Consider the following 26,480-nt stretch of genomic DNA (forward strand, 5'->3'; position numbering starts at 1 on the left):
ATCACAGATGATCAGATTAATTTAGACGACAAAGTACAACTTGAAAGGAAAACATGCAAACATGGAAACATGCTTCCTATTTCTATAGTATCATATGTGGACCGTCAAATTGTGGCAAAACAAACATGTTGATAAATTTGCTGGAGAGTCCACACGGTGTGCGCTTTGAAAACGTGTACATATATTCTAAATCGCTCCAGCAACCGAAATATCGATACTTGGAAAATTTATTAACATCGATAGAAGAAATTGGTTATTTTACATTCTCCAATAATAGCGACGTCATTCCACCGAGCGAAGCGCTTCCGAATTCCATCTTTATCTTTGATGACGTGGCATGTGACAAGCAAGATACAGTAAGAGAGTACTTTGCAATGGGTCGTCACGCTGACGTCGATTGCTTCTATCTTTGTCAGATGTATGCAAAGATACCCAAGCATCTTATACGCGACAACGCAAATCTGTTGATTCTATTTAAACAAGACGATATCAATCTAAAACATGTATATAACGATCACGTAAACACTGATATGTCCTACGAGGATTTCTATAAATTGTGTCGCAATTGTTGGCAACAAAAATATGGTTTCGTAGTGATAGAGAAAGATAGCACGCTTGTTAATACGACGACGATATAGAAAAGAATTTAACGATTTTACTATAATGTTGTTGGTTGTTATTGATACGTCGACTAGACAACGTTTACGAACATGGATAATAACGAAGAGATTAGAGATCGCGAGAAGATAGTAAAGCAGATTGCGAAAACGAGCAATTCGATTCGCAAGAAGTATCGCGCCTTAAAAACGGGTAAGATGGAAGAGGATATTGCTTTGGAAAGACAGTTCAAACCGATTGTCGAACCTTTGATTCAAATTGTTGAAAATACCGGCGGTGAAGAACTTAACTATAAGCTGGAGTCTAACGTGACAAGGGAGACAAAACGAAAACGGAAAATTTAGATCGCAAAATTTAGATAATTCACTGATAACTTCTACTCCACGAAAACGATCAAACGCTTTATCGGATGTATCAGTGATGACCTCTCTATTCCGATTAATGTCACATATCATGCAACACCGTATGAACAATATTTTACCCTTCGAACAATATTTTACCTGTCGAAGATGTTTTCGAAACTACCAACGAGTCACTGGTGATGTCTGTTCGACGTCAGTTACAAACCTCGGAAGGTCTAGAAACGTTGCAAAATCATTTCGGTCCACTAGGACAAAAGTACATGGGAACTATTTTAACCGGAAACAAGGATATATATAACGTTTATGGTGTTTATTTCACCAACGATGGATTGATGCTTGGTGATAAGTGTTTTGATGTATGCAAAGATGACAATATATAAACGGGATAAGATACTTGGGAACGGAAGGTCTTTACGAGTTAATTTTTAAAAAAGTACCTGACGATGAATTGTACACTGAAGAAGATAAACAGAAATACAAAGATATTTTGCTACTGACAAACGCGCATAGACATAATCATAATATGCTTAATCCAATTATGGGTAATAAAGGATACAAATACAAGTATGTAATCGCACCCCTTCTATACCAAAGTCGGAAGAGGTATACCACGTGTCATGACACTAAACGATAATCGATTACGTGCATTGGGATGACCCAAACTTGTAGATCGTCTCCGATTACTCGAGGCTTCGCGCCAAGCTGGACACAACGCTCACGACAACGAGATACAGTCAATTATCGAGGAACTTGTTGAAGCTAATCTCATTATAAATTGAATCGCGTATCAAGGAAATGAGTCATTTAACAAGTGTCGAAATGCCAATCAACAAGTTTGGGACATCACTTGGAAGAAGCGGAGCAGAACCATACTACCAATGGAGTAGATTAGTCAGAAATTACGTGCGTGATAACGCTCTTTGCGTGGTCGCAGCCGACTTTGATGCAAAGTCACGCAAAATTCGACGTGTAGCGTTATCGGTAGATGATGGCGACGTTGTAAACAAACGGTATGTAGAACATAGTGTACAAATTTTAAAGGATCGACAGAAAGAAATCGAGAAGAAATTGATTGCGTTCCAAAAGGACGTGCAGATTATTTTAAACGAGCTTCGACAAATGATGATTACTCATCGCACCGAGAGTATGTAGATAAGAATATATACCAAATTTTGTGTTATTTGCGTGTCGTGATGTCCGAAAAGAAGAAAAATTCTGAGAAGCAGTGGTTAGTGGAGGAACTGCACGCTCCGGCGAGAAGAAATTTTCTACGAAGACGTGTCATAGTACGCGGGTACGATGACCTATGGCAGGCAGATGTAGTCGAAAAAAACCTTATACGCGATTCAACAAAGGTTACCACTATATTCTCACTATTATCGATGTGCTGAGCAAGCACGCATGGGCCGTACCGCTCAAGACCAAGAGTGGAGAAGTTGCAAGAGCGATCGAAAAGATAATTCGAGACGATAGAAGATGTCCGAAAAATTTGCAGATCGACAGAGGAAAGGAATTTTATAATGCAAATGTACAAAAAGTGATAAAGAGATATGATATTAATCACTATTCGACATATTCTGTAATGAAAGCATCAATCATCGAACGGTTCAATCGCACGTTGAAAAATGACATGTGGAAAATGTTTACTCATAATGGTAATTATAGATGGCTCGACTTGTTACCACGTCTCGTCTCGGCGTATAATACGCGAAAGCATCGAACTATCAGTATGCGACCCATCGATGTTACTCCCGCAATCGCAGACAAACTCTTGACCACAGTGTATAATCACATAAAAATTGCTGCACCCGCACGATTCAAAGTAGGCGATTCGGTACGTGTGAGTAAATTCAAGACAATATTTGAAAAAGGTTATACACCAAATTGGATCACGGAGGTGTTTAAGATCATCAAAGTTCAGAAAACTAATCTCGTGACGTATCTATTGCAAGATTCATGTGGAAAATCAATCGCTGGAGGATTCTACGAATACGAATTGCATCGCGTTGTAAACCCCGACGTGTATCTTATTGAAAAAGTATTAGGCAACAGGGAGAACGAGGTTTATGTTAATGGTTGGGATTTGATAATTCGCACAATTCATGGATACACAAAAGTAACGTGTTGTAAAATAAATTTAATATAAGTTTCTTTATATATGTATTACAATTTATTATAGAAATAAAATGAATTTTTATTTACAATATATAAATATATATTATACAAAATAAATGAGTTTTTTATTTATAAGATATGTATTATAACGATATTTTATAATGTCCCCATGGCAGTGTGTCGGTAGAGTCGGGTACAATGTATCGCTTATCATCGTACGGACTTAGAGCAATTTTTGTTTCGGATATCGTATATACTTTATGCAATTTTGATCTTATACAAGACTGCTGTCGTGTTATTTCAGTCTCGTCTCGCAAACACTGTGTGTAATCATCAAATGTTATCGATTTTGTTACTACGTTACTCTTGATGCCTTTCACTTTTTTCGTATCATTTTTTCTATCAACACGCAAGGCGTACATTTTTGCTCTAAGCTCTACGAATTCAGTCATAATTGCACCATTGTTTTCGTCCTTCAAACCTGGTATCTTTTTATTAGTAAGTGGAATACCGTATACATTATCAACCGCATAATCACTCGTGTCGAATCTTACAATATCACGTTTCATGATATCGTAGACGTAGTCGCACTCGATGTGATAAATTAAACTATCGGTATCCGTGTACATTACTTTACATTTCTCGCCGTACAATGATGACATATAATCGTAATGAAATTCATACAAACATGTCTTTGATATGTCGAGGATGCATATACCTACATAGATTGGTTTGTCGAACTTCACCTCGAGTTTACGCAATTCGATCGCGATCAAGTTCTTTGAAAAAACGCTTCGACTGTGGAAATTTAGTTTCGCGATCATTGCCTCCGCGCCGCATCTTCCCTCCCATTTTGTTAAAAGTGTAACGTCGACTGCGCACATTCTCCATGATTTTGCCAAAGACCGCTGTCGCGAGCGCCGAGAATGCAATCGCGCCCACCGCTGACAAAGCGGATTGCGGCAAGCGATATTTTATCCGATGAATTATTATTTTACTAAGCGGTGGCGATTACCAACGCTACCGTGCTAATCGCGCAAATATTGTGAAATCGTTCGACGTGAAGCAACTGTTAACCGAGTTGCGCGGCCCTTACGTGGAAAACCGCCGCGCGACCCAGAAATATACCGCGAACGCTGACAACCATGTTGATGACACGGCAAGGACCGGCCGCCCAGAACAGGATAAAAACGGGAGACCGAGATGAGGAAAGGACTCGTCGAGATCCGTGTGCCGTCACGTCTGTCGCGGTCCGAACTAGTAAAGACAAACTGTATTAAGTTTTAATAAAATTTATTCAAATAAAGAAGAAGTAGTGAATGTGTCTTCTCCGCCGACTCCTGGACCGATCCTTCGAAACGACCCGCACAACATATCTGGTGGCAGCGGTGGGATCGTTTCGCAGCTATACCCAGTCATCTGGAAGGAACAAACGATCGGAATTCAAGGAAAAGGCCGGAAAAGAAGTCGACATCCCCGCAGTAAGAGAGAGTCACGGTAGAGCCACAACGCAGAGCATATCAGTGACACCGGAGAAGCCACGACCTACCGTAACAGCCAGCGCCGCGTCACAAACATGCGAATTGCGAGCGTAATGTAAGTCATAGAAAAATAAGCCAAGCGCATTAGATAGCGAGAAAAGCGTGTAGGTAGATGTCGAACGAGGGAGTTAACCAAACTCCTACCCAAAGAAACACGTCGTGGCTACATAGTGCCTCAGCCAGCCGAGCGCTCAGTCCGAGCCCTCCGAGCCTTGAGCAGACGGAAAATTCACGCGATCCGCGCGATAACGTACGCCGCGATTTAAGTAATTATTATTCTGACGATAGTCTGACGAGTCAACCGGAATTACATCCGAACATTGTAATCGAACGCGTGTTTTCGCTTAGTGACATAGATAATAGCCTACTACCGAGTAGTGAGAGACGCGACGACGCTCTATTGCAACCAACAGACGCAAGATCTGACCACAGCGACTGCACAAACGCAAGTAATCCTAGCCGCGGAGAATTCTCATTGACATCTTACGATAGTAGCGTGTTCGATCCAACCGAATTTTACACCGCTTCACGAAACATAAATCCAGCGGAAATGGCAAATCAACCCTCGGGCACACCGTTAAAATCGATCGCGGAAGAACAAGTAGTAAACAAAGAATTGGACGACGAAGTAAAAAGGATGAGAGCCACTTTAAGCCAGGCGCACTGGAAACCTGACCCGGCGGAATCTTCGCACGACGCGCGAGATGCAATGTTGGTCGAATTGATAGAAGGCATGCGAGCACTACAGGGCCGCATAAGCCAACTAGAAGTCGTTAATTACGATCGGAGTGCAGAAAATGACGAACCGATAGAAATGACATACGGGCGTACACGAGACGATGTCCGAAATTCGCGAGATCCCGCACATACGTTTATGAAATTGAAAGAAGCCCGCGATATGATTCCGGAAATGGACGGATCGTCGCGGAACCAAGTTCAAAAATTTTTAAATGCAAGCACGTACGCGATGAGCGAAATAAATCCTGCCGACGAAAAATCATTATTAAAAGCGATCCTGTGCACGAAACTAACAGGGAAAGCCATGCACGATTTCCAAACGAGGGATATACGCACGTTCATGCAACTGAAGCGCGAGATCGAAATGTGCTATTTGGCAAAGCGTAGCACTACGCACATTCAGCGAGAGTTTAATATAACCCGTCAAAAACCCGGGGAAAGCGCGCGAGAATACGGACTCCGCGTTGACAAACTAGCCATGGAACTCTATCAATCTATGGTAGAAGGACGCGAGCACACCGCGGAACAACGAAAGGCAATCCTAGATACGATACAAGAATTAGCCCTAGAAAATTTCCAACTAGGATTACGCGACGAGATACAAACAATAGTACGATCCAGGAACTATACGAATTTAACAGCCGCGATGCTAGGTGCGACAGCCGAAGAAAAATTAAAAGGTAGCCAACCTATAAAAATGTATAATAACGAGAAAGCTAGAAGCAACCAAGAACCGTATAGAAACCGCAATCAAAAACTGGAGTGCCACAAATGCGGTAGGCTAGGACATTTGGCGCGCGACTGTCGTTCAAGCCGATACATAAATAAATATCCGCTACCGCGAGCCGAACGACCGACGAACGTAAATAATATTGAGAAATACTGCTCGTACTGCAAAAAGGCAGGTCATAAGCGCGACGAATGCTGGTCACTGAACGGCCGCCCGAGAAAGGGGCAACCGAGACGCACGAGGCAAGATAATGAAAAGGAGCGACAAATAAATACCGCTGTAATAATGAAAAAGAAAAAGCAGCAAAGGGAGAGTGATGACCTATCGTTCACAAGCAGTGGCGACGACGAAGAAGAAGAGAAACCGAGAACAAAGATAACGCGAACCGTACGCGAGCATCAAGTGACACAGGTGAATACGCCTCACACAAACGCCACGTTAGACTTGATTACCCTGCCGATGCGAGAGACAAGAAAGGGAAAAACAAGTTTCCTCCTCGATACAGGCGCTACCTTGACATTAATAAAAGTGGGAAATTTAAAGGGAAACACACTAATGCGCGAAGAACGTTTAGCCCTAACCGGAGTTACGGGCCACAAGATACACACACTCGGAAAGATAAGAGCAACGATAACGCTAGGAGACCGAGAGATACGACACACTATGTACGTGGTAAGAGATGACTTCCCAATAAATTATGAAGGGATACTGGGACTAGACTTTTTGAATAAACAACAAGCGAAATGCGATCATGGGAAAAAACAAGTCCGTATTGGCAACACAACTTTCAAACTCTATCCGTACAAGAAAACCATGCTAACGCCTCGCAGTGAAACTATAATTCAGGCAATAACCGATAGGAATAGCATTGGAATAGTAAATGCAGTCGAAACCAAACCCGGAATCTTCATAGGAAATTGTTTGGTCATACCGGAAGAAAACGTATGTCCAATAAGTGTGATAAACACCACAGGAGAATCCGTGGAGATAACAACGCCGCTAGTCACGGTGGACGAGATAAGGACAAAAGACGCCGCACACATGTACACCATGGAGGTGTCAAGTAACGAAACAAGCGACGAGCCCATTCAAGCTCGTAAAGAAAAACTGCACAGACAAATGCGAACCGAGCATTTAAATAAAGAAGAAAAGAAAACCTTGCACCAGATTTGCGAAGATTTCTGTGATATCTTCCACCTAGAAAACGATCGCCTATCGTACACTAATGCAGTAGCACATGAAATAAATACGCGAGCAGATAGCGCGCCGGTGAATGTCCGACCATATAGATTACCAGAGAAGCACAAGGCAGAAGTAAATAAACAGATAGCGAAAATGCTGGACGACGAGATAATCCGTCCCAGCACGAGTCAGTGGAACGCACCCTTACTAGTAGTACCAAAGAAAATAGACGCATCTGGAGAGCGAAAATTACGAATAGTTGTGGACTTTCGGAAATTAAATGACTTAACAATCGGCGATTCTTTCCCGCTCCCGAATATCACTGACATACTAGATCAACTAGGAAAGGCGAAATATTTTACAACATTGGATTTAGCATCGGGATACCATCAAATCCCCATGCATGAGGAACACAAACAAAAAACAGCATTCTCCACACCTTACGGGCACTACGAATTTAATAGAATGCCTTTTGGACTAAAAAATGCGCCTGCAACATTCCAGAGACTTATGAATTCCGTATTAACCGGATTACAAGGCCTCAAATGCCTAGTCTATCTAGATGATATCGTAATATATGGACCAAATTTGAAAGAGCATAACAAAAGATTAATTGAAGTGTTCAAAAAACTGAGAAACTACAATCTGAAACTACAACCGAATAAATGTGAATTCTTAAGAAAGGAAGTGACATACTTAGGACACATTATCTCCGAAAACGGTATAATACCAGATCCTGCGAAAATAACGGCCGTAGCGAACTTTCCAATACCAAAACGGGTAAAAGATGTGCAATCCTTCATAGGATTAGCCGGATATTATAGAAGATTCATTGAGAATTTTTCGAAGATAGCAAAACCCCTGACAAAACTAACAAAAAAGAATGAGAAGTTCGTTTGGACAGCGGAACAACAGAACGCATTCGAAACATTAAAAGAAAAATTAACGACCACACCAGTTCTAGCTTACCCTGACTTCACTAAACAATTTATAGTAACGACAGACGCATCCGGATACGCCATCGGAGCAGTATTGTCGCAAGGGCCAGTAGGCCAAGATCGACCAATTGCATACGCAAGCAGAATTCTAAATAAAGCGGAACAAAACTACAATACAACGGAGAAAGAATTGCTAGCCATAGTATGGGCCGTCAAACATTTTCGACCATACCTCTATGGAACAAAATTTCAAATAATTACAGATCACAAGCCATTGATCTGGCTATTTAGTATAACAGATCCTGGTTCACGATTAATCAGATGGAGGCTCAAATTAGAAGAGTACGACTATGAGGTGATACACAAGGCAGGTAAAGGCAATACAAATGCTGACGCGCAGAAACTCAGCAGAAACCCGATCGCGCCTGACACACAGATAAACAGCATCGAGCGCGACAAGGAAGAACGCGAATATAACAAAGAAGACAAGGAGCAAATAATGTACGAATATCATAATGCCCCCCTCGGCGGACATCAAGGTGTAACACGTACCGTAAATCGAATACGACTAATGCACAATTGGCACGGACTAATACGAGATGTGGAAGAATACATCGCCAAATGTGAATACTGCCAGAAAAACAAACTAAGCAAGAAAACCAAAATGCCTCTAGTACTGACCGACACGGCAGAAAGACCGTTTCAAAAATGCGCCCTGGACATCGTAGGACCACTCACGGTCACCAGGAAAGGAAATAAATACCTACTAACATTTCAAGACGACTTAACAAAATTTAGTAAGGCAATACCGATATCAGATCAGGAAGCAAACACGATTGCCAAAGAGTTCACCACAAAAATAATATGCGAATTCGGAATACCGGAGACAGTACTGACAGATCAAGGAACGAATTTCGTCAGTGAAATGTTCAAGGATGTATGCACCCTCTTAAAAATAACGAAAATTCAAACAACCGCGTACCATCCTGAAAGCAACGGAGCCCTGGAGAGATCGCACAGGACTCTGATTGAATACTTAAGGCATTATATAAATGAGGATCAAACCAACTGGGATGAATGGATCCCATACGCGATGTTCACGTACAACACAACACCGCATACAGCAACGGGCTATACACCTTTCGAATTGATGTACGGGCACCAAGCAACATTACCTACAGCCCTGGCAGCGCCGCCGAAACCATATTACACATACGATAACTACGCGCAAGAATTAAGAGAACGACTCAGAGCCACACAGAAAGTAGCAAAAGAACATATTCGCGAAGCAAAACAAAAGGCAAAAAACTATACAGATAAAAATACGAATACTAAAATTTTCAAAGTAGGAGATAAGGTCCTCCTGCATGACGAAGCAGTGCGCAGAGGACGATCGAAGAAATTGGAAGCACCATGGATAGGTCCATATCAGATAATCGAGAAAACCTCTGATGTCAATTACAGGATTAAACAGAAACGAAAAATTACAACGGTGCACGCGAACCGACTCAAATTATTCATCGAGAATTAGACGAACAACTGCAAACGTTACGAACAAACGGCAAGGTACTGCAGCACGCAGTAGCAAACCAAATAAAAGTAATCAACGCCACAATAGCGCACTTGGACGAATTAGAAAATACTCTAAATTATAATGAAAATCTGATAATGAGTGCGACAAAACGATTAGAACAACGATTGACCGAGTCAACACTACAGGCAGACGTAGACGAACACTTATTAATCCTGACAACGATAATGAACGATTTAACGAAGGACACGGAAAATGTAATAGACTACCTGACATACGGGAAAAACGGAATGATACCGACACGACTACTACCCATCAAACATATAATAACAGCCCTTAAAGAAGCGGCTACACAATTACAAATGGGATTACACTTTCCTTTTAAAATCCAGATTGAGCACTGGCAGACCATACACACATACATCACTTTTAGCGCATATTCAGATGGTCCATACATATACACAATCTTGCGATTTCCGGTAGTAGCATACCCTACATTTAAATTAGTTAAAGCAATACCGCTACCAGTACACGATCATGCGAATGTATTCGCCTACATAAAAATAAACCATCCTTTGCTAGCTATAGATAAAGAGAATCACCACTACAAATTACTAGAGGAAGTAGAGTTAGAACGCTGCATACGAGAAACAAACACATACACATGCGAACAGAACTTCGCGATATATTATGCGGAAACAACAGCACCATGCGAGGTGCAAATATATACACATACACCGGGACAGCTCAATTACTGCGAAAAGAATCATATGATATCTAACACACCGTTGTGGATAGCATTGACGGAGGAGCAAGCGTGGCTCTATTCCACGGCACACAAGCAAGAAATTAGCATTAAGTGCGAAAAGCAAATAGAAGAGAAAATTATATTAGAAGAAACCGGAAAAATAAAGCTAAAAGATAATTGCAAGCTAATCACACCAAATGTAATATTAAAAACACGAAAAATTGAGGGAATAAAATATATTCAAAACTACCTCCCCGAATACAATATAACATTAGAAATAAAAAATAAGGACACCGATAAGAACAAGCTAGCGAAAACCGACACGTTACGACAAATAATTAAGAACCCCGTAGATTTAACCAAGTTAAGCATAAGTCTAGAAGAAATAAGAGAAACTCTAGAAGATAGCGATTATAATTTACTCAAAAATAAATACACTGTATACTCTATGGGAACAGGCACCTGCGTAGTAATAATAACTATAATAGGATTAATAACATGGCGCATAAACAAAAACAAAAATAAAAAGCAGAAGAAAAGCGAGACCGCACAGAGGCGCCGCGACGATGCTATGTTATATTAGTCATAAGCACACGATTATATTACAGTCACGCGACAACATATGTAAACTAACAAGTAAGATCACCTTCCATCGAAGGGGGGGAGGGATGCCGCGAGCGCCAAGTAAGGGACACATGAAAGCCGAACCCCCATGGTTCCCTTCCATCACAGGGGGAGGGATGTCGCGAGCGCCGAGAATGCAATCGCGCCCACCGCTGACAAAGCGGATTGCGGCAAGCGATATTTTATCCGATGAATTATTATTTTACTAAGCGGTGGCGATTACCAACGCTACCGTGCTAATCGCGCAAATATTGTGAAATCGTTCGACGTGAAGCAACTGTTAACCGAGTTGCGCGGCCCTTACGTGGAAAACCGCCGCGCGACCCAGAAATATACCGCGAACGCTGACAACCATGTTGATGACACGGCAAGGACCGGCCGCCCAGAACAGGATAAAAACGGGAGACCGAGATGAGGAAAGGACTCGTCGAGATCCGTGTGCCGTCACGTCTGTCGCGGTCCGAACTAGTAAAGACAAACTGTATTAAGTTTTAATAAAATTTATTCAAATAAAGAAGAAGTAGTGAATGTGTCTTCTCCGCCGACTCCTGGACCGATCCTTCGAAACGACCCGCACAACACCGCGTTGTTCATCAATTTATATAAATTTTTTTCGAAATCATTTTTAGCGAGTGTTCTAAATTTCGTATTGAGTTCGATATACTCCCGGAACCATGAAGATTGCGAAAATTGCAATACGCGATGTATTTTTGTAACGTGAAGACCGTGACGAATACATTGCTGTAGGTTGTGATAATGTATGACATAACGTTTCTTATCGTACAAGGTTGCGAGAAGTTTGTCTTGTCGCTTACCGGATGGTTTATCGCGCTTTGGACAAAATAGTAGGTTATTGTGCGCGTCGTGAAGATGTTCCGGGTACTCTAAATCTACCTCGAGAATGTAACCGATAAGCGAATCCAGTGATGTCGCGTTTACGTTAAAATTGGACACGTCGACGATCCATCGAAAATTTGCGTAAGGCAATGGTTGACACATTGCCCAACCGTACAAATTGTTAACGTCAAAGTACATAAGATACGACGATGGTTTCGATGGATCGTATGACTGCGTGTACTTGTTGTTGGCTCGCGCGTATCGGTTGGAACATTGGGTTCTAATTCAATGGTCTACCACCGCGTATACCGCGTTCGATGAACATGATCATGTCGATGTCGGTGAGCAGTTCGAAATTGACGCGAGTATGTTTCAACATTGCGTCCCACGTAAAACCCGGTAGGGTATAATAGTACGCAGGATCGAGTCCATAACTAGCGATGTAACTATCACGAAAATTTTCAAAGATATCAGCCAACAACAAGACGTCAGTCTTGAGATATAAATCATTGTATTTGCCGAGCGTCCGGATGGAGAACCGCTGCCGTTATACGTTGCCGGCGTGCGCGTAATCGTTCTCGGACACGGTGTCATCTGTCAATGAACTGTAAAATGATTCGCGTGATGATAAACATAATTCCTCCAACTTTTCGACGCAGTCAATGTACGGAAAGATATCTTTTCGCGTCAGTAAATTAAAATCTTGTGTCGATAAATTTTGAAACTCGCATTGCAATATTCGTAGCTTATCCTTAGTCAAGAAGGAAGCCAGTTTGTCGAGACTGGTATTGAGAAATTTGAATGAATCAATAAATCGTAATTTAACACAATTTTTCTGATCATTTTTGTCTTCCGTATCTTTGACATTTTTTGTAAACGAAATATATTTTTCTTTTGTTATCGGAAGTAATTCTATTCGTTCTTCATATGCCGTAACTATTTCCGTAATGATAAAATGCGCATCATAGCCGGATAAATTGTGAAAAACTATGGGAATGCAATGCTAGTCTTTGTAATTTAAATTACAATTTGAATGCGCGGGACCTCTAAATCGACCAGTTAGATGGCAATGATCGCGTACCCGCATGTCATCTGGAGCGGTTTTTCGCACACGTGACAGTACGTAGCGTTATTAAATTTTTCCCAATCTTCTCGCGTAAAATTTGTCATAAGGACATTAGCGCACAAAATAGTTTTTACGCGATGCGCTAAACTTCTGAGTTCCTCGGCAAACCATACGACGCAATCCTTATCGCGACGAAACCGATATGTGGATAGTGAGTTATCGTACGAGCAGCGTACATAATAGCCTATGCTGATGGTGTTGGTACGCATAGCTTGATGTTTTCGAATATTCATTTTCCGTCTTCTCCAGGGTGTATTCCAAGTCCGCGTACACGATAAACGGAACTCGTTCTTTCCTGTTATAATTGTTGAAACTGAGCCACTTGTTGTCCTCACTCGGTAATCTGATGGCACAGTCATTCATCTTTGTACAGTCTATAATGTGAGCCTCCAATTTTTCACTCATGCTAAAATAGTGTAAACATCTGCAAGAAACATAATTATTTTTTTATTATTTTTATTTATTATTTTTATTAGTTTTTTTAAACGAGTATAAAATATTTCTCAACTTATTAAAATATGTATACTTACCGGTCACAAAAAAATTTCCTGTGTTCTTTTTTGTTGAGTTGCGAGCCTATGAGGCGGGACAGATTCTTAATCCACACGAAATGTCCCGCGTTATCGTCCCGCGGATCCTGCACGTATAGCAGATTGACATACTTTTCCTTCTTCGTATTGGTAAGACGTGTCGGAAGGATCGAAAGTTCTTTCTTCTTTTCGATGCAGTATACATTTATGGATATGTTGTTGAGAAATTCAAACTTTTTAATTTGTTCCAACGTCATCGGAAACTCAATGTTTTGAAAATTGAGTACTGACCTATAATGTGGATACGAGGATTCTCGTTCAGTGTTTCTTTCAATTGGATGCAGAGCCGCGATCACTGACCATGCAAAACACGCATTGTCCGTAGACTGTACGTTGATCACCGCTCTCTTCATCATAATTTCCCGCGGTAACTGAATGTAACATCCTGCAGAAGATTGTGTTTGTTTATATTAACAGTCAAATCAGGAGACACGGTAGTGTCTCGGGTGTCAAGTCAACCGAGAACACTGCCGTGTGACTTTACGCGAGTCGTCGAGGTTCGAGCATCTGAAATTATCGAATCTCAATAATGGCTATACTGATCAAGTTCTAAGTAGGCTTGATCGATAGCTTGAGTCCGACTTGCATAATAAAAGTATTTTTATTTTTCTGCTACATGCCCTATAAGTAGAGATATTGCTACACAAAGTTCGATTTGGAAATTTTTACTTTAAGAAACGTCATTATCGTCGCCTTTGTACGGCTGCAATGTCTGTCACGAGATGTCATTATTAATCTTATCGATCCAGCGGATTATCAGACTGATAAGTTAGGGTTATTGTAAAATCTAGCAAATCAATGTTCGCTGGGTCCTGCAGTGACCCTGATTTATCGGCCTGATTTATCCGCTGGATCGATAAAATTGATTGATGTAAACACGGTAGTGTTTTTGGTTAGATCTCTCAGGTATCAATATAATAATAAATACGCGAATATTAAAATTAAAAAGGAAACATTAGCAGTATTAATAAATTGCATACTACTATTATTCTTTTTCTGCACGTCCGAGTGGTAGCCAACGATGTTGACGTTCGCGGCGAGTTTGACAATTTGTAATAATTTCGGAGTGTAACTCATGTTTGTGTCTATACTTTGCAGGTAAGTTCTATTTTTCATTTTATCAGAGAACAAAGATATTATTCTTTTATTCAATCTTATCTACATACTCTTATTATGTCACTCTGGAAAAATCAGTTCCAAATCGAATAAAAATGAAAATTTGTCAATTAAAAAAATAACATATCTAGAGAACTATACATATATTATAATTTTGAATCATATTTCTAATTAACTATTTATTATTAGACAATTACATACACACACACATATATATATATATATATATATATATATATATATAATTGCAAAATTTACAAAGAATTTAAAGATTGACATTTGATAATTTCCAACTTATATTGATCTTAAACTATTTAATAACAATATATATATATATATATATATATATATATGTTTGTATATATACACATTGTTTGATCGGATTGCATGGATGATTATTTAAATTTATTATTTCTTCCAATATATATATATATATATATATATATATATATATATAGAATATATGAAATAATAAGATTACATGTTTATTTATTAGGTATATATATATATATATATATATATATATATATATACATATATATATATACACTATAAAATTACCTTTTTTTTAAAAGAGGTAAAAAAAGGGTGTCAAATATAGTGGATATTGCCAACTCAAATGATTGTGTAAAATTTATATAAAAGATTTGATATCAATAATTGGCGCCAAGTTATAAAGTCTTACATTATATATAGTCTTACAAACATGAAACTACAAGTCCATTTTAGTCAAATTATATATTTCAATCGTATAAAAGATTTGATAAACCACTGTTTTAAAAAAATAAAACTCAAGTAGTAGTTTCTTTAATTTAAAAATAATAAAAACCAAATTATATGTATATCTTTCTATCCATTAAAAACTTCTTTTTCTAACCCAAGTGGTAGTTATTTAGCTTTAAAATATTTTTATATCACAAAATTGCTTTACTCAATTTACGTTTTTATTACAAAGAATTATAAAGTAACAGTATAAAATAAATGATAAAATTTTATTTAAATAAAAAAAATTTTTATGTAAAAACACTTGGCGCTGCTCATACCTCTAAAAAGAATATGAATAAGATGTGTGTGTGTGTGTGTGTGTGTGTGTGTGTATGTAATTATAATTTAATCATATTAAATAATAAATTTTGCCTTTATTTGTAACATTCAAATAATCTCATCATTACTTTTGCATTTTCGTGTGATCTAAGCAGCACCAAGTGATTTTACATAAAAATTTTTTTTATTTAAATAAAAAATAAAATTTTATCATTTATTAAGTTCGATGTGCTTCGTATTAATGACCGCACCAGTCAAAACACGGCTTTCAAACGCCGTATTAATCTCGCGCCATCTGAGATCTGCGCTGTATCCAGCACCTGCGGTCACGAATCGTTGGCGTACCGAATCTTTCAAACTTTCGAGTCGCGCTATCCGTGTGACCAATGATTGCCTAATACTAATTGATAATCGCGGGCGTTTAATTCGACCATGCTCTTCTAGCGACTCGATATACTTGTCGCATCGTTGCTCCCACGCGATGTACTCTTCTCTCGAATTCAATCGGAGATTGTTCCAAAAGAACACTCTCGGTTTGCTCTATTAATTATCTTCTTTGATGTACAACTCTCAACTTACAATTCGACTAATGACAGAACGTGTCACAGTCTTTTCATTATATCTTACCAATGATGGTTGTATCTTCTTTAGAATATTTTCGCATGTGGCATTTAATTTCAGAGTGTATCAAATGATATATAAAGATTTTATTCTTGACTTATGTGAAAATGCAACAATTGCGTTTTTAACACAATGATCTCATCGCAGGACACGTTGTGACGTGCCCATTGTTCTTAATATCATATTTCATACCATTAACCTACGTGAAATTGCAAGTTTGTAATTTTAACACGTGTCCGATCTCATCGCAAAAAACATCAATTGTTCTTAAAAAATATGTATATTTCGTATCATTGACCTATGTGGATTTGCAAATTTGCAATTTTAATACGTGAGGTGATCTCATTGTGACATGATAAAGATATTTACGCGAAATTCATCGTAGCAGCCATATATTGGCGCTAATATTATTGCAAATGTTGCAGTGTTTACAGTTACATCATATATCGAATAATGTACGAAAACGTGTATAAAGTAGATTTATTCTGTATAATCTCATCGCAGCTGCCATTCGTTGGCGCTTATGCAAAAATGCAAAATTGCAATTTTAATAAGAGTTATATTTCACATCTCACATAGTAAACTGTCGAAAAAAGAATAGAGGGGTATACAAATTAAAAAGAACTTCAACAATCATTATTGCATTAATCGTTCTGTGAAAGATGGACAGTCTATACCTCTATAAAAAGAAACAACTCTTGAAAAAATGTACAAAGGAAGCTCTGTGAATTATTACACTTCGATTCAACAGAATGAGGCGTACAAAAAACAGTAAGTTTCATTACCACAAATCTTTCTTATACATTTTAATATATTAATAGCTTACTTATATATATTCTTCTCCTTACAGTATATCTTCTCATAATTCATCATCTTTGGAACCTTGTACATCTCGTATCTTGGGAAGAAGATTTGCCTTAACATCCACAGCTTATAAATATTTGGATATTGGAATCAACGTGGGACCTGTATCCTATGTGAAATTACGTATTGGTGATAATCGAGGCAATCAAATATTATTGCCTTATGTAATGTGAAAACCTTCATCGAGAAACGTGTGAATATCGAGCAGCTTGTGCAATCAATTGCTCCTTCATCATTGTCGATTCATGATTCTAATTATGCCACGTCTCGTTCGGATGGATAACTATGTAGTTACGTCTCCGCGCCTGCGTTGTCAACAGAATTCACAGAATCGTAAAAGCAGAAAAGGGGGCGCTCCGGCATCCAGGCCCCAAGTCCGCCATCTTGTCTCTTCATTATGTTTTTCTGTTCCTGCACGGACGGCAGAGTTCACATACAGTTTTATAATTTTCATAGTTTTGTGAGTTTGCTTTTCAGGAAATATGCCCAGAAGAAGAAGAGATCGCTCATCGAGCTCTTCGGGACGAAGAAAAGTATCACGAGGTCATAAGCACCGTGATAGTTCGCGTGAGAGATCTCGACATAACCCCTCTAGAAGATCGAGGGAATCTTCGTTATGTAAGAAATTGATGCGTGCTCTATCCGAGTTTATGGCATTCATAAAGGACCGAGAGGCAGAATTGGTGAGGCCCGAGAGGCGCATCCGCGTTTAGATGACACCTCATCTTTTTCGGATGCACCCGTTGCTTTATCGGTAGATTCACATACAGATGGACAGACGGTCCGAGGAACGGACCGGGGCTGCGTACCAGGTATGTCCCCTTGTTGACCCGTTATTTTTGAAGAATCGGCAAAGAGGGGACGCAACCGACTGTTCCTATCTGTTATGCTAACCCCTTTTTTCAGAAATCTTGCCGAATGTCGACGAGATCTCGCACTCATTGGAGATATCTATTGAGGCAGACGAATCGCTCACTCAGGTAGGAGATCGGGACCGCACGCCTAATTTTTCGGAAAATGGCAACGTCACCTTTTCTAACCCGATGGTCACGAAGGTGGTCGAGGATTCAAGTACCAAGCATCGGATATTCTTCTCAAGGAATTATTTGGCGAGCGAACTGATTCTCCGCTTGCTACCACTTGGTCGCTTATTATTTTGGATACGATCAAATCTGATGTCCGATTGGGTCTTAGAGAGGAACTAAAAAATAGCCTCCTCGCCAAATACGAGCCCAAAGAGGAACTTGCTTTTCTCGCTCCTCCTAAGATGAATAAAGAAATTCTTCCAAATCTCGGAGCCACGGTTATCACACGCGATAAATATCAATCGCAATCTCAAGGGGAAGTAAGAGCGTCCTTAAATGCAATTGTTTCTGGCTTCTCGGAGCTCTCTAAGCTAGAATCCCTCCAGGCTTCTTTGGAGGGCAAATCCGCTATCTCCAAGATTGCTGAAGGCATCCGCCTGTTATCAGATCATCATTTTGGCCTATCTAAAACTAGACATGCATTCATCGTTCCTTCGCTAAATGTTCTCGGCAAGTGTGCATCCGATTCAGCCGCCATTGACGAATACCTTTTCGGAAATAACTTTGCCGAAGAAATAAATACTGCACAAGCAATCGAAAGAACAGCACACAAGACGGCTAGAAAGATCCAGCAGCCAGTTCAGAGAGTTCAACGTCCTGCAGTTCAACACTTTAAACAGCAGAGAAACCAGCCGTCTCGTATCAACCAATCGTTTCCAAAAAACTTCAAGGCCCTTCCTCACAAGGACTCGTCGACTCTTCAGCCGAGGAGGGGCTCTGTCCAGTCGAGTCGCGGCAGGAGGCCGAGGTCCAGATCCCGCCGTTAAATTCAGTAAGGCCAGCAGGTCGTTTGGCCTCTTTTATAGATCATTGGAGAGAAATTACCTCAGATCCTATCGTATTGGAAGCTGTGACGGGTTATAAGATCCTCTTTTGTACTCCGCCTCCACCTCGCCTTTTGGTCAAGGAACCATCGTTTTCCGCAACTCAGGCAGAATTGTGTAATTCTGAAATTAAACGTTTACTCCTAAAGGGCGCCTTGGAGAAAGTTCACCCGTCAATCGACCAATTTCTTTCTCCATTTTTTCTCATCAAGAAATCTTCGGGCGGTATGCGATTTATTTTAAATTTGCGGAGGCTGAATTCGTGCATCTCTCCTCCACATTTCAAGTTGGAAGACTGGCGCACAGTAATCCGCCTCATGCTTCCTAATTATAAGATGGCTACTATAGACCTCGAGGATGCCTACCTACTGATGCCTATCCATCCGTCACATAGGAAATTTCTTCGTTTTCAGTGGGGAGGTCAGGTGTATGAGTTCAGGGCCCTACCGTTTGGTCTTGCTACCGCCCCCTTCATCTTTACTAAGATTATGCGTCCTGTAGTCAAGTCATTGCGAGAAAGAGGTTTTCACTCAGTAGTTTACCTTGATGATTTTCTACTTTTAGGCGCTTCAGACGAAGAATGCCAGAATAACATTTACGCATCACAAAAGTTACTTTTATCCCTAGGTTTTCTCATCAACTATTCAAAATCTCAACTTACGTCTTCTTCAAAATGTAAATATTTAGGTTTTATTTTTGACTCGGTTCAGCAATCTGTGGCCATTCCACATGAGAAAAGACGAAGATTGTTTTCACTAATACGAAATTTTTCTCAGAGAACACACTGCTCTGTAAAGGACTTTGCGAGTATGATCGGCTCGCTTGTTTCAGTCTTCCCAGCAATACAATATAGCCCTTTATATACCAAGAGATTTGAAAGAGAGAAATTTTTGGCTCTTAAAACCTTCTCTATGGATTATTCCAGGCAAATGACAATTCCCTCTTATTTGAGAGAAGATTTTAATTAGTGGCTCAACGTGCTCTCGGATGTCGAGCAATCCAACGTTATTCGGTCTGCTCCCTTTGTTCGTGAGATTTTCTCAGATGCGTCACTAACAGGCTGGGGAGCCTCCTGCGACGGTCGACGGACTCATGGCTGGTGGTTACCTGAGGATAGACTTCTTCACATTAACGCTCTAGAATTGAAGGCTGTTCTGTACGCCTTAAAGTGTTTTGCAGCTGATCTTCATAGCTGTAATATTCTACTTCGAGTCGACAACACCACTGCCATTTCTTATGTAAATAAGTTTGGCTCAGTCCAATATCCCCTCCTATCAGATATTGCCAGAGATATTTGGAGGTGGTGAGGAACGAAATATCTACCTCATGGCATCTTACATTGCATCGATGGACAATGTTATTGCAGACAGCGAATCACGTATAGTGAATACCGACACAGAGTGGTCTCTTTCAGCTCAGGCATTTAATCTTATCGAGAGATCATTTGGTCCTTTCGACATCGATCTCTTTGCATCATTAATAAATACAAAAACTGTGACTTACGTTTCCTGGGCCCCGGACCCAGGTGCTTGGGCGATAGACGCTTTTACGCTATCTTGGCACTCTTTCTATTTTTACGCTTTTCCACCCTTTATTTTGATTCCCAGAGTCTTACGTAAGATAATTGATGATGAAGCTACGGGAATTTTGGTCATACCATGGTGACCATCTCAACCATGGTTCCCAATGTTTCATCATCTTCTAATCGCTGACCCTATCTTTTGTGCACCTTCTCATTCTCTTCTATCATCTCCTTTTAGATCTCAACATCCGGAGTGGAAGAACCTTTCCCTGGCAGCAGGGAAATTATCAGGAAGGCATTCAGATCTCAGGCAGTCCCATCATCAGCTTTAGACATCATTTTGGCCTCGCTCTCTACAGCCACATTTAAACAATACGCTCGCCCTCTAAGATCCTGGTGGAGTTTCTGTCAGAAATATCGGATTTCACTCTTTTCTCCGGAAGTTAACCAAGTACTCGAGTTTCTTACTCAGGAACTAAAGAAGGTCGGTTCTTATTCGTCGTTTAACACGATCCGTTCAGCAATCTCTCTGATTTCCGACAACGCAATCGGCAATCACCCCCTGATCAAACGTTTCGGCAGGGGAGTCAGTGTCATGAAACCACAGAAACCTCGGTACGATTTTATTTGGGACCCAGCTCCGGTAATTGCGAAGCTAGCAAAAATTTTTCCCTATGATTCTCTAATGCTAGATACTATCAGTAGGAAATTAGTTCTTCTCCTAGCCTTAGCCTCAGGACAGCGCGCACAAACTCTCGCGGCTATTAGAGTCCCATATATCTTTTCTACAAATAATAAACTTATTATTAGAATTCCTGACAGAATAAAGACCTCTGCCCCAGGTCGGATCCAACCTCTCCTCACTTTTCCACGGTTTTCCGACCGCCCAGAGCTTTGTATTGCTACCATTTTAGAACATTATCTACAGCGTACCAAAGAACTGCGTCCTCCGGATTGTGAGGCATTGTTTATTTCGTGTGTTAAACCCTATAAAGCGGTCGGAGTCCAGACGGTGAGTCGCTGGATTCGCAGAGGTCTGGAGAAGTGCGGAGTGCGGAGCGATCTTTTTTCAGCCCATAGCACTCGGCATGCTTCTACCTCCCTTGCTGCCGCTAGGGGAGTTTCTCTGGATCTTATTAAGAGAGCAGCGAGCTGGTCCGGAGAATCTCGAATTTTTGCGAATTTTTATAATCGCCCAATTATTAACGCAGACGACTTTTGCAATTCCATTCTTTCGTCCTAAGATATTATTATCAGTATTACTATCAGTAGCAGTATTAAGTTACATTAAGAATATTAAGTTTTTTAGTTAGTGATATTTTATTTGTTTATCTTTTCTTTTGTGATAAGGATCAAATTAATTTTTTGTTATAAGTTTGATGTATTACTACCCAGTCTTTTATTAAAGACACATTTATTTGCAAATCGTGCTATGAACAACTACATAGTTATCCATCCGGACGAGACGTGGCATAATTGTAAGATTAAACGAATTTACCAAGTGAAGTTCGATCTTAATTATGCCTTCCGTCTCGTCCGGATGGACTCTCCTCACCCTAAGCGCTTACGCGCTTCTCCCACCCTTTTGACGATTTGCTTCAAGACTTTAAAATAATGAAGAGACAAGATGGCGGACTTGGGGCCTGGATGCCGGAGCGCCCCCTTTTCTGCTTTTATGTGTGATTCTGTGAATTCTGTTGACAACGCAGGCGCGGAGACGTAACTACATAGTTATCCATCCGGACGAGATGGAAGGCATAATTAAGATCGAACTTCACTTGTAAGTTCGTTTAATCTTACAATTATAGAACTTGTTCAAATGCGAAATACAAATATTGTAAAGTTTACATTGCGCGATACATGCTTGTACATGAAGCCATCAACCATATTCTTTCTATTTGAACTTGAACATTGCGTCGAACATGTATATTACAGGCTCTATGAGAATATATATGGTGTCAGCGAAAAATTTAAACAATTTATAAACTTTTTACGGCGGAATTGTATCACAGATAAACATATTGCAATAAAAACTTTGCGTGAGAGCGACATTTTTGACAAAACTTCGATTATAGATTGTGAATTATTAGCGTACGCAATAGATAATATTGTACACTATGCATTACATGACCAATAAATGTATATTATGATATTATATTACTCGGTTTATTCTCCATTCTTCCTTTCAATTCAGCGGTTTCAGGTTGCGCTGCGATAACGAGTCGCGTGCCGACGCATCTTGTTGAATAATAATATCACTCATAAATAATATACTCATAAATAATATACTCATAATAATAAATTTAAATTACTAAGTAATATTTAAAAAAATCTCCTTTAAAAAAATAATTAATTTTAAATAAAATAATTAATTTAAAAAATTAAAATTACAAAAAAAAATATCAAGACAAAACGACGTACCTTGCTGGAAAGAGAGAGAACTTAAGAAAAGAGGAAGGAAGAGAAAAGAAGGAAGACAGAAGAAAAAATGGTAAGAGAGAGAACATGATGAACATGACGGCGGCGATAGCGGCGACGGCGGCGACGACAACGGACCCCGCATCGGTGACGTCACCCCTCGCTTCGCGGATCCCGCATCCATCTTATGGAGTGCCCCGCGTCGCGGAACTCCTTTGCTCCTCTACCCCCCTCGGAGCTCCTGAGTTAGAACCGGCCTTATATAGCTACTCGCGTTCTTCCCTTTACGGAAGTAAAACAATAGTATGTGGCGAAAATACACAGTTTGGTCTTCCATCTTCAACTTGTTATAAAATCTCCAAAACTTAACCAAATCGCTCAGTTTTTTTTAAAATGAAGCTAAAACTGTCAGCTGTCTCAAATGACATAGCAATAATATAGATGTGAATGACTCTAGTACTTTCAAAAATAAACTAGCGCAATCTGTTACAAAAATGCGTCATGACTTTTCCGACAATCCAACTTGAACTAAATTTCTGTTTCAATAAATTGTAAGTTTTGTAATACAATTAATTCAATTTTATAATTAATTTAATTCTAAATTATAGTTTAAGACTGACAAATATAGCAATACAAATACGGATTACTATTTTGTATAATTTTAAGTCTCTGAATATATCTGAATATATCTGTTATCTAAATTAGTTAACAGAAAATTAAAATGTTTTAAGAGAAAATTTAGTTCCTAAAAGATTAAATTTAAGTACGATTTCTTATTAATATCTTTTCTTCATGTTTAAATATCTTCAGTCGTTAATTACTAATTTCTCAAATTATTTGATCTATTTTTATTAAGCTACAATATCAGATATTTCTCCGAGAATTTTGAATAATGAAGAAATTGATAAATTAATTTTATTCGTTAATTGACTGAATTGGATTATTGAGCATCAAATATAAAGTGCCATATTAATTTATGTAAGTTTTTATTTTTAAAACGTGTTTATAATGATAATAGCGCGTTGTTTGTCATTCTATTTTTATTTTATATATAATGAATGATAATGTTAAAATGAGACGAAATAGCACGCTAACATTGTTATATATGCAGAAATGTACATTGTTAACTTAGAAGAGAGAGAAGATAAAATTAAATTATTTTTTATTATTTTTTTAAATTAATTTATTTTTCAAAATTAATTTATTAAATTAATTTATTTTTCAAAATAAATTAATTTATACACGTAATAATTATAGGATATTGCCAAATCGAGATTAAATTTTGATACCTAATATTAGATATTTGATATTAGATATTAGATATTAGATATTTGAGCATTAGAGTTTTCTAAAAAGAAATCAATAATGGACTTTGCTTCCTTAAAAAATTCAGAGGCAAAATTTTAATAAGGTAATCCTTGAGCAAAGAAGGTCCAAAATGGCACATTTAATAAACAAAAATCAGTGAGTATTGAGTAATTTTTCATTAGGATTGATACCTACTTAGATTCATAGAAAAACTGAAGGCAAGAACCAATCATAAAAAATCACTGATCTGCTTTGTTTGTATGTACCCATTGAGTTGTCAGACATTGTGTCTGTAATTTATGTTTGTATTTGTTTTCTTTAAGTATCTGAGACTTAAAAATAAAGAAATAAAGTATGAAAATTATCATTATACAAAATATTAAATGTAAAAAGTAAAAAGAATTAAAAATCATTATAAAATATATTACTTAATCTATTTGAATATTAAACTTTTTTTATTGCTATATTTTTATTATTTCATTATTTCGAAAGTAATATTAATATTTTGTGATCTGTAATCTGTAATATTTCGTAATCTGATATCTAATATTTACAAAATTACGCAATCTTATGTCTAATGTTCGAATAGTATATAATATTCAATTCTAATATTTGTATAAAAGATTTGATATCAAAGAAGTGGCGCCAAATTATAGTTACATTATCTCGGAAGTTTAATATACAATTGTTTTTAAAATATAAAACCATGATAAGTATCAATTAAAAGCTTTTTATCAATTTCTGGCGCCATTTATATCTTCTTAAAAAAATAAAATTTAATAAAAACGTAACTCAAGTACATATCTTTATTCAAGAGTATTTCTATTTCAATCCAAATATTACAAAATTACGTCATCTTACTGATGTTCAATAATAATATATATAATATATACTACTCGCTTCTAATAATATGTCATTTGTATAAAAGATTTGATATCAAAAAAGTGGCCCTAAGTTATAATTACATTAACTGAAAGTTTGATCTTTTTAAAAAAATAAGATAAATAATAAAATTCGACACATATCTTTGCATCCAAGACTTTTTCTATTTTAATTCAAGTATTATATTACAAAATTATGTAATTATTTCTATAAGAAACATGTCAAAAATAAAAAAAATCATATTAAAAAAATGGCCTAAACTTTTAATCCTATAAAGTAGAAAAGAAATTTTGCAAAGGAAAAAAGATGTTACCAATCCAAAATTAATGTCAATTTGTAGTTGCCAAAAAATTTTATTGAAATCTGATGTGTAAGAAAAAAAAATGACATACAAAAACTTGGCGTGCCCGGGGCACATTAAAACATGTACATATACACTTAATGTATTATATCGCATTCTTACTGTTTATCTTTTTACAATAATAATGTAAATATTACTTTCAAAAATATTCATAAATAATATTTATAAATAATATTTTTTATATAATTTATTCGTTACGTTCTACGTACTCCACAATTTCTTCCTTTCGAACAATTTCGAAGGGCTTCGAACAATCTCGAAAAATTCGTTTCTCGATGAAAGATATATTGCTCACTAAATGTTTTTTTTCTCTTCCTTAAACAAATAGTCTCGGCGCCGACAGAACGGAAAGTCTAATAAAGACAAAAATTTTCCTAACAGGCTCATAAAATAGAGTGTTACGTCCAAACCCCAGAATTATTACTTAAGGGTTGAAGGGATGGGGCAAGGAAAGACGCACCGAATATCCTCTCGCAGGTGGCTCCGGAGCGTGCCTGCGAGTCGAACGCACCGTACAAGCCGATACGGATCAACGTCTTGAAAAAGACGCTATGACTCCGACTGTGTGACGTACGTCCGTCGATCCGTTAATTTAGGCAAGAGAATTTAATCTCTTTTGCCTGGGATAAGACCATATGCGATCCCCGAGAGTGGACAGGAACGAGTGTGACGAGAGGATTAAATTACGAATGAATAAATTAATTTATTGTTAAAGTAAATATTTAATTAATGTGAAACAAAATATAAAATTAAAA

General features: G+C 38.3%; 1 protein-coding gene and 2 pseudogenes across 1 annotated transcript; 2 read left to right on the forward strand and 1 right to left on the reverse strand.

Moving 5' to 3' along the window:
- The first annotated feature begins 710 nt into the window (after positions 1 to 710).
- On the forward strand, positions 711 to 1,759 carry LOC148938089 (uncharacterized; annotated as a pseudogene).
- Positions 1,760 to 13,205: 11,446 nt separating this feature from the next.
- Positions 13,206 to 14,298, reverse strand: LOC148938090 (uncharacterized). Its single transcript, XM_089085226.1, has 2 exons — positions 13,621 to 14,298; positions 13,206 to 13,514 (listed from the first exon to the last, which is right to left on the reverse strand). The coding sequence occupies exons 1-2, from the start codon at positions 14,034 to 14,036 to the stop codon at positions 13,247 to 13,249; spliced, it is 684 nt and encodes a 227-aa protein (XP_088941352.1). The 5' UTR covers positions 14,037 to 14,298; the 3' UTR covers positions 13,206 to 13,246.
- Positions 14,299 to 17,167: 2,869 nt separating this feature from the next.
- On the forward strand, positions 17,168 to 22,896 carry LOC105431883 (uncharacterized; annotated as a pseudogene).
- Positions 22,897 to 26,480: the final 3,584 nt, after the last annotated feature.

Source organism: Pogonomyrmex barbatus, unplaced genomic scaffold (genome assembly GCF_055798465.1).
Source record: "Pogonomyrmex barbatus isolate J1 unplaced genomic scaffold, ASM5579846v1 scaffold1, whole genome shotgun sequence".
Taxonomy (NCBI): domain Eukaryota; kingdom Metazoa; phylum Arthropoda; class Insecta; order Hymenoptera; family Formicidae; genus Pogonomyrmex; species Pogonomyrmex barbatus.

What these genes read in the sequence shown, in the direction of transcription:
- LOC148938090 (XM_089085226.1), bottom strand. Translation starts at nt 14,036, where the DNA reads ATGATGAAGAGAGCGGTGATCAACGTACAGTCTACGGACAATGCGTGT. An exon ending in AGGAAATTTTTTTGTGACCG is followed by an intron (nt 13,515 to 13,620) that starts GTAAGTATACAT and finishes TGTTTCTTGCAG; the next exon opens with ATGTTTACACTATTTTAGCA.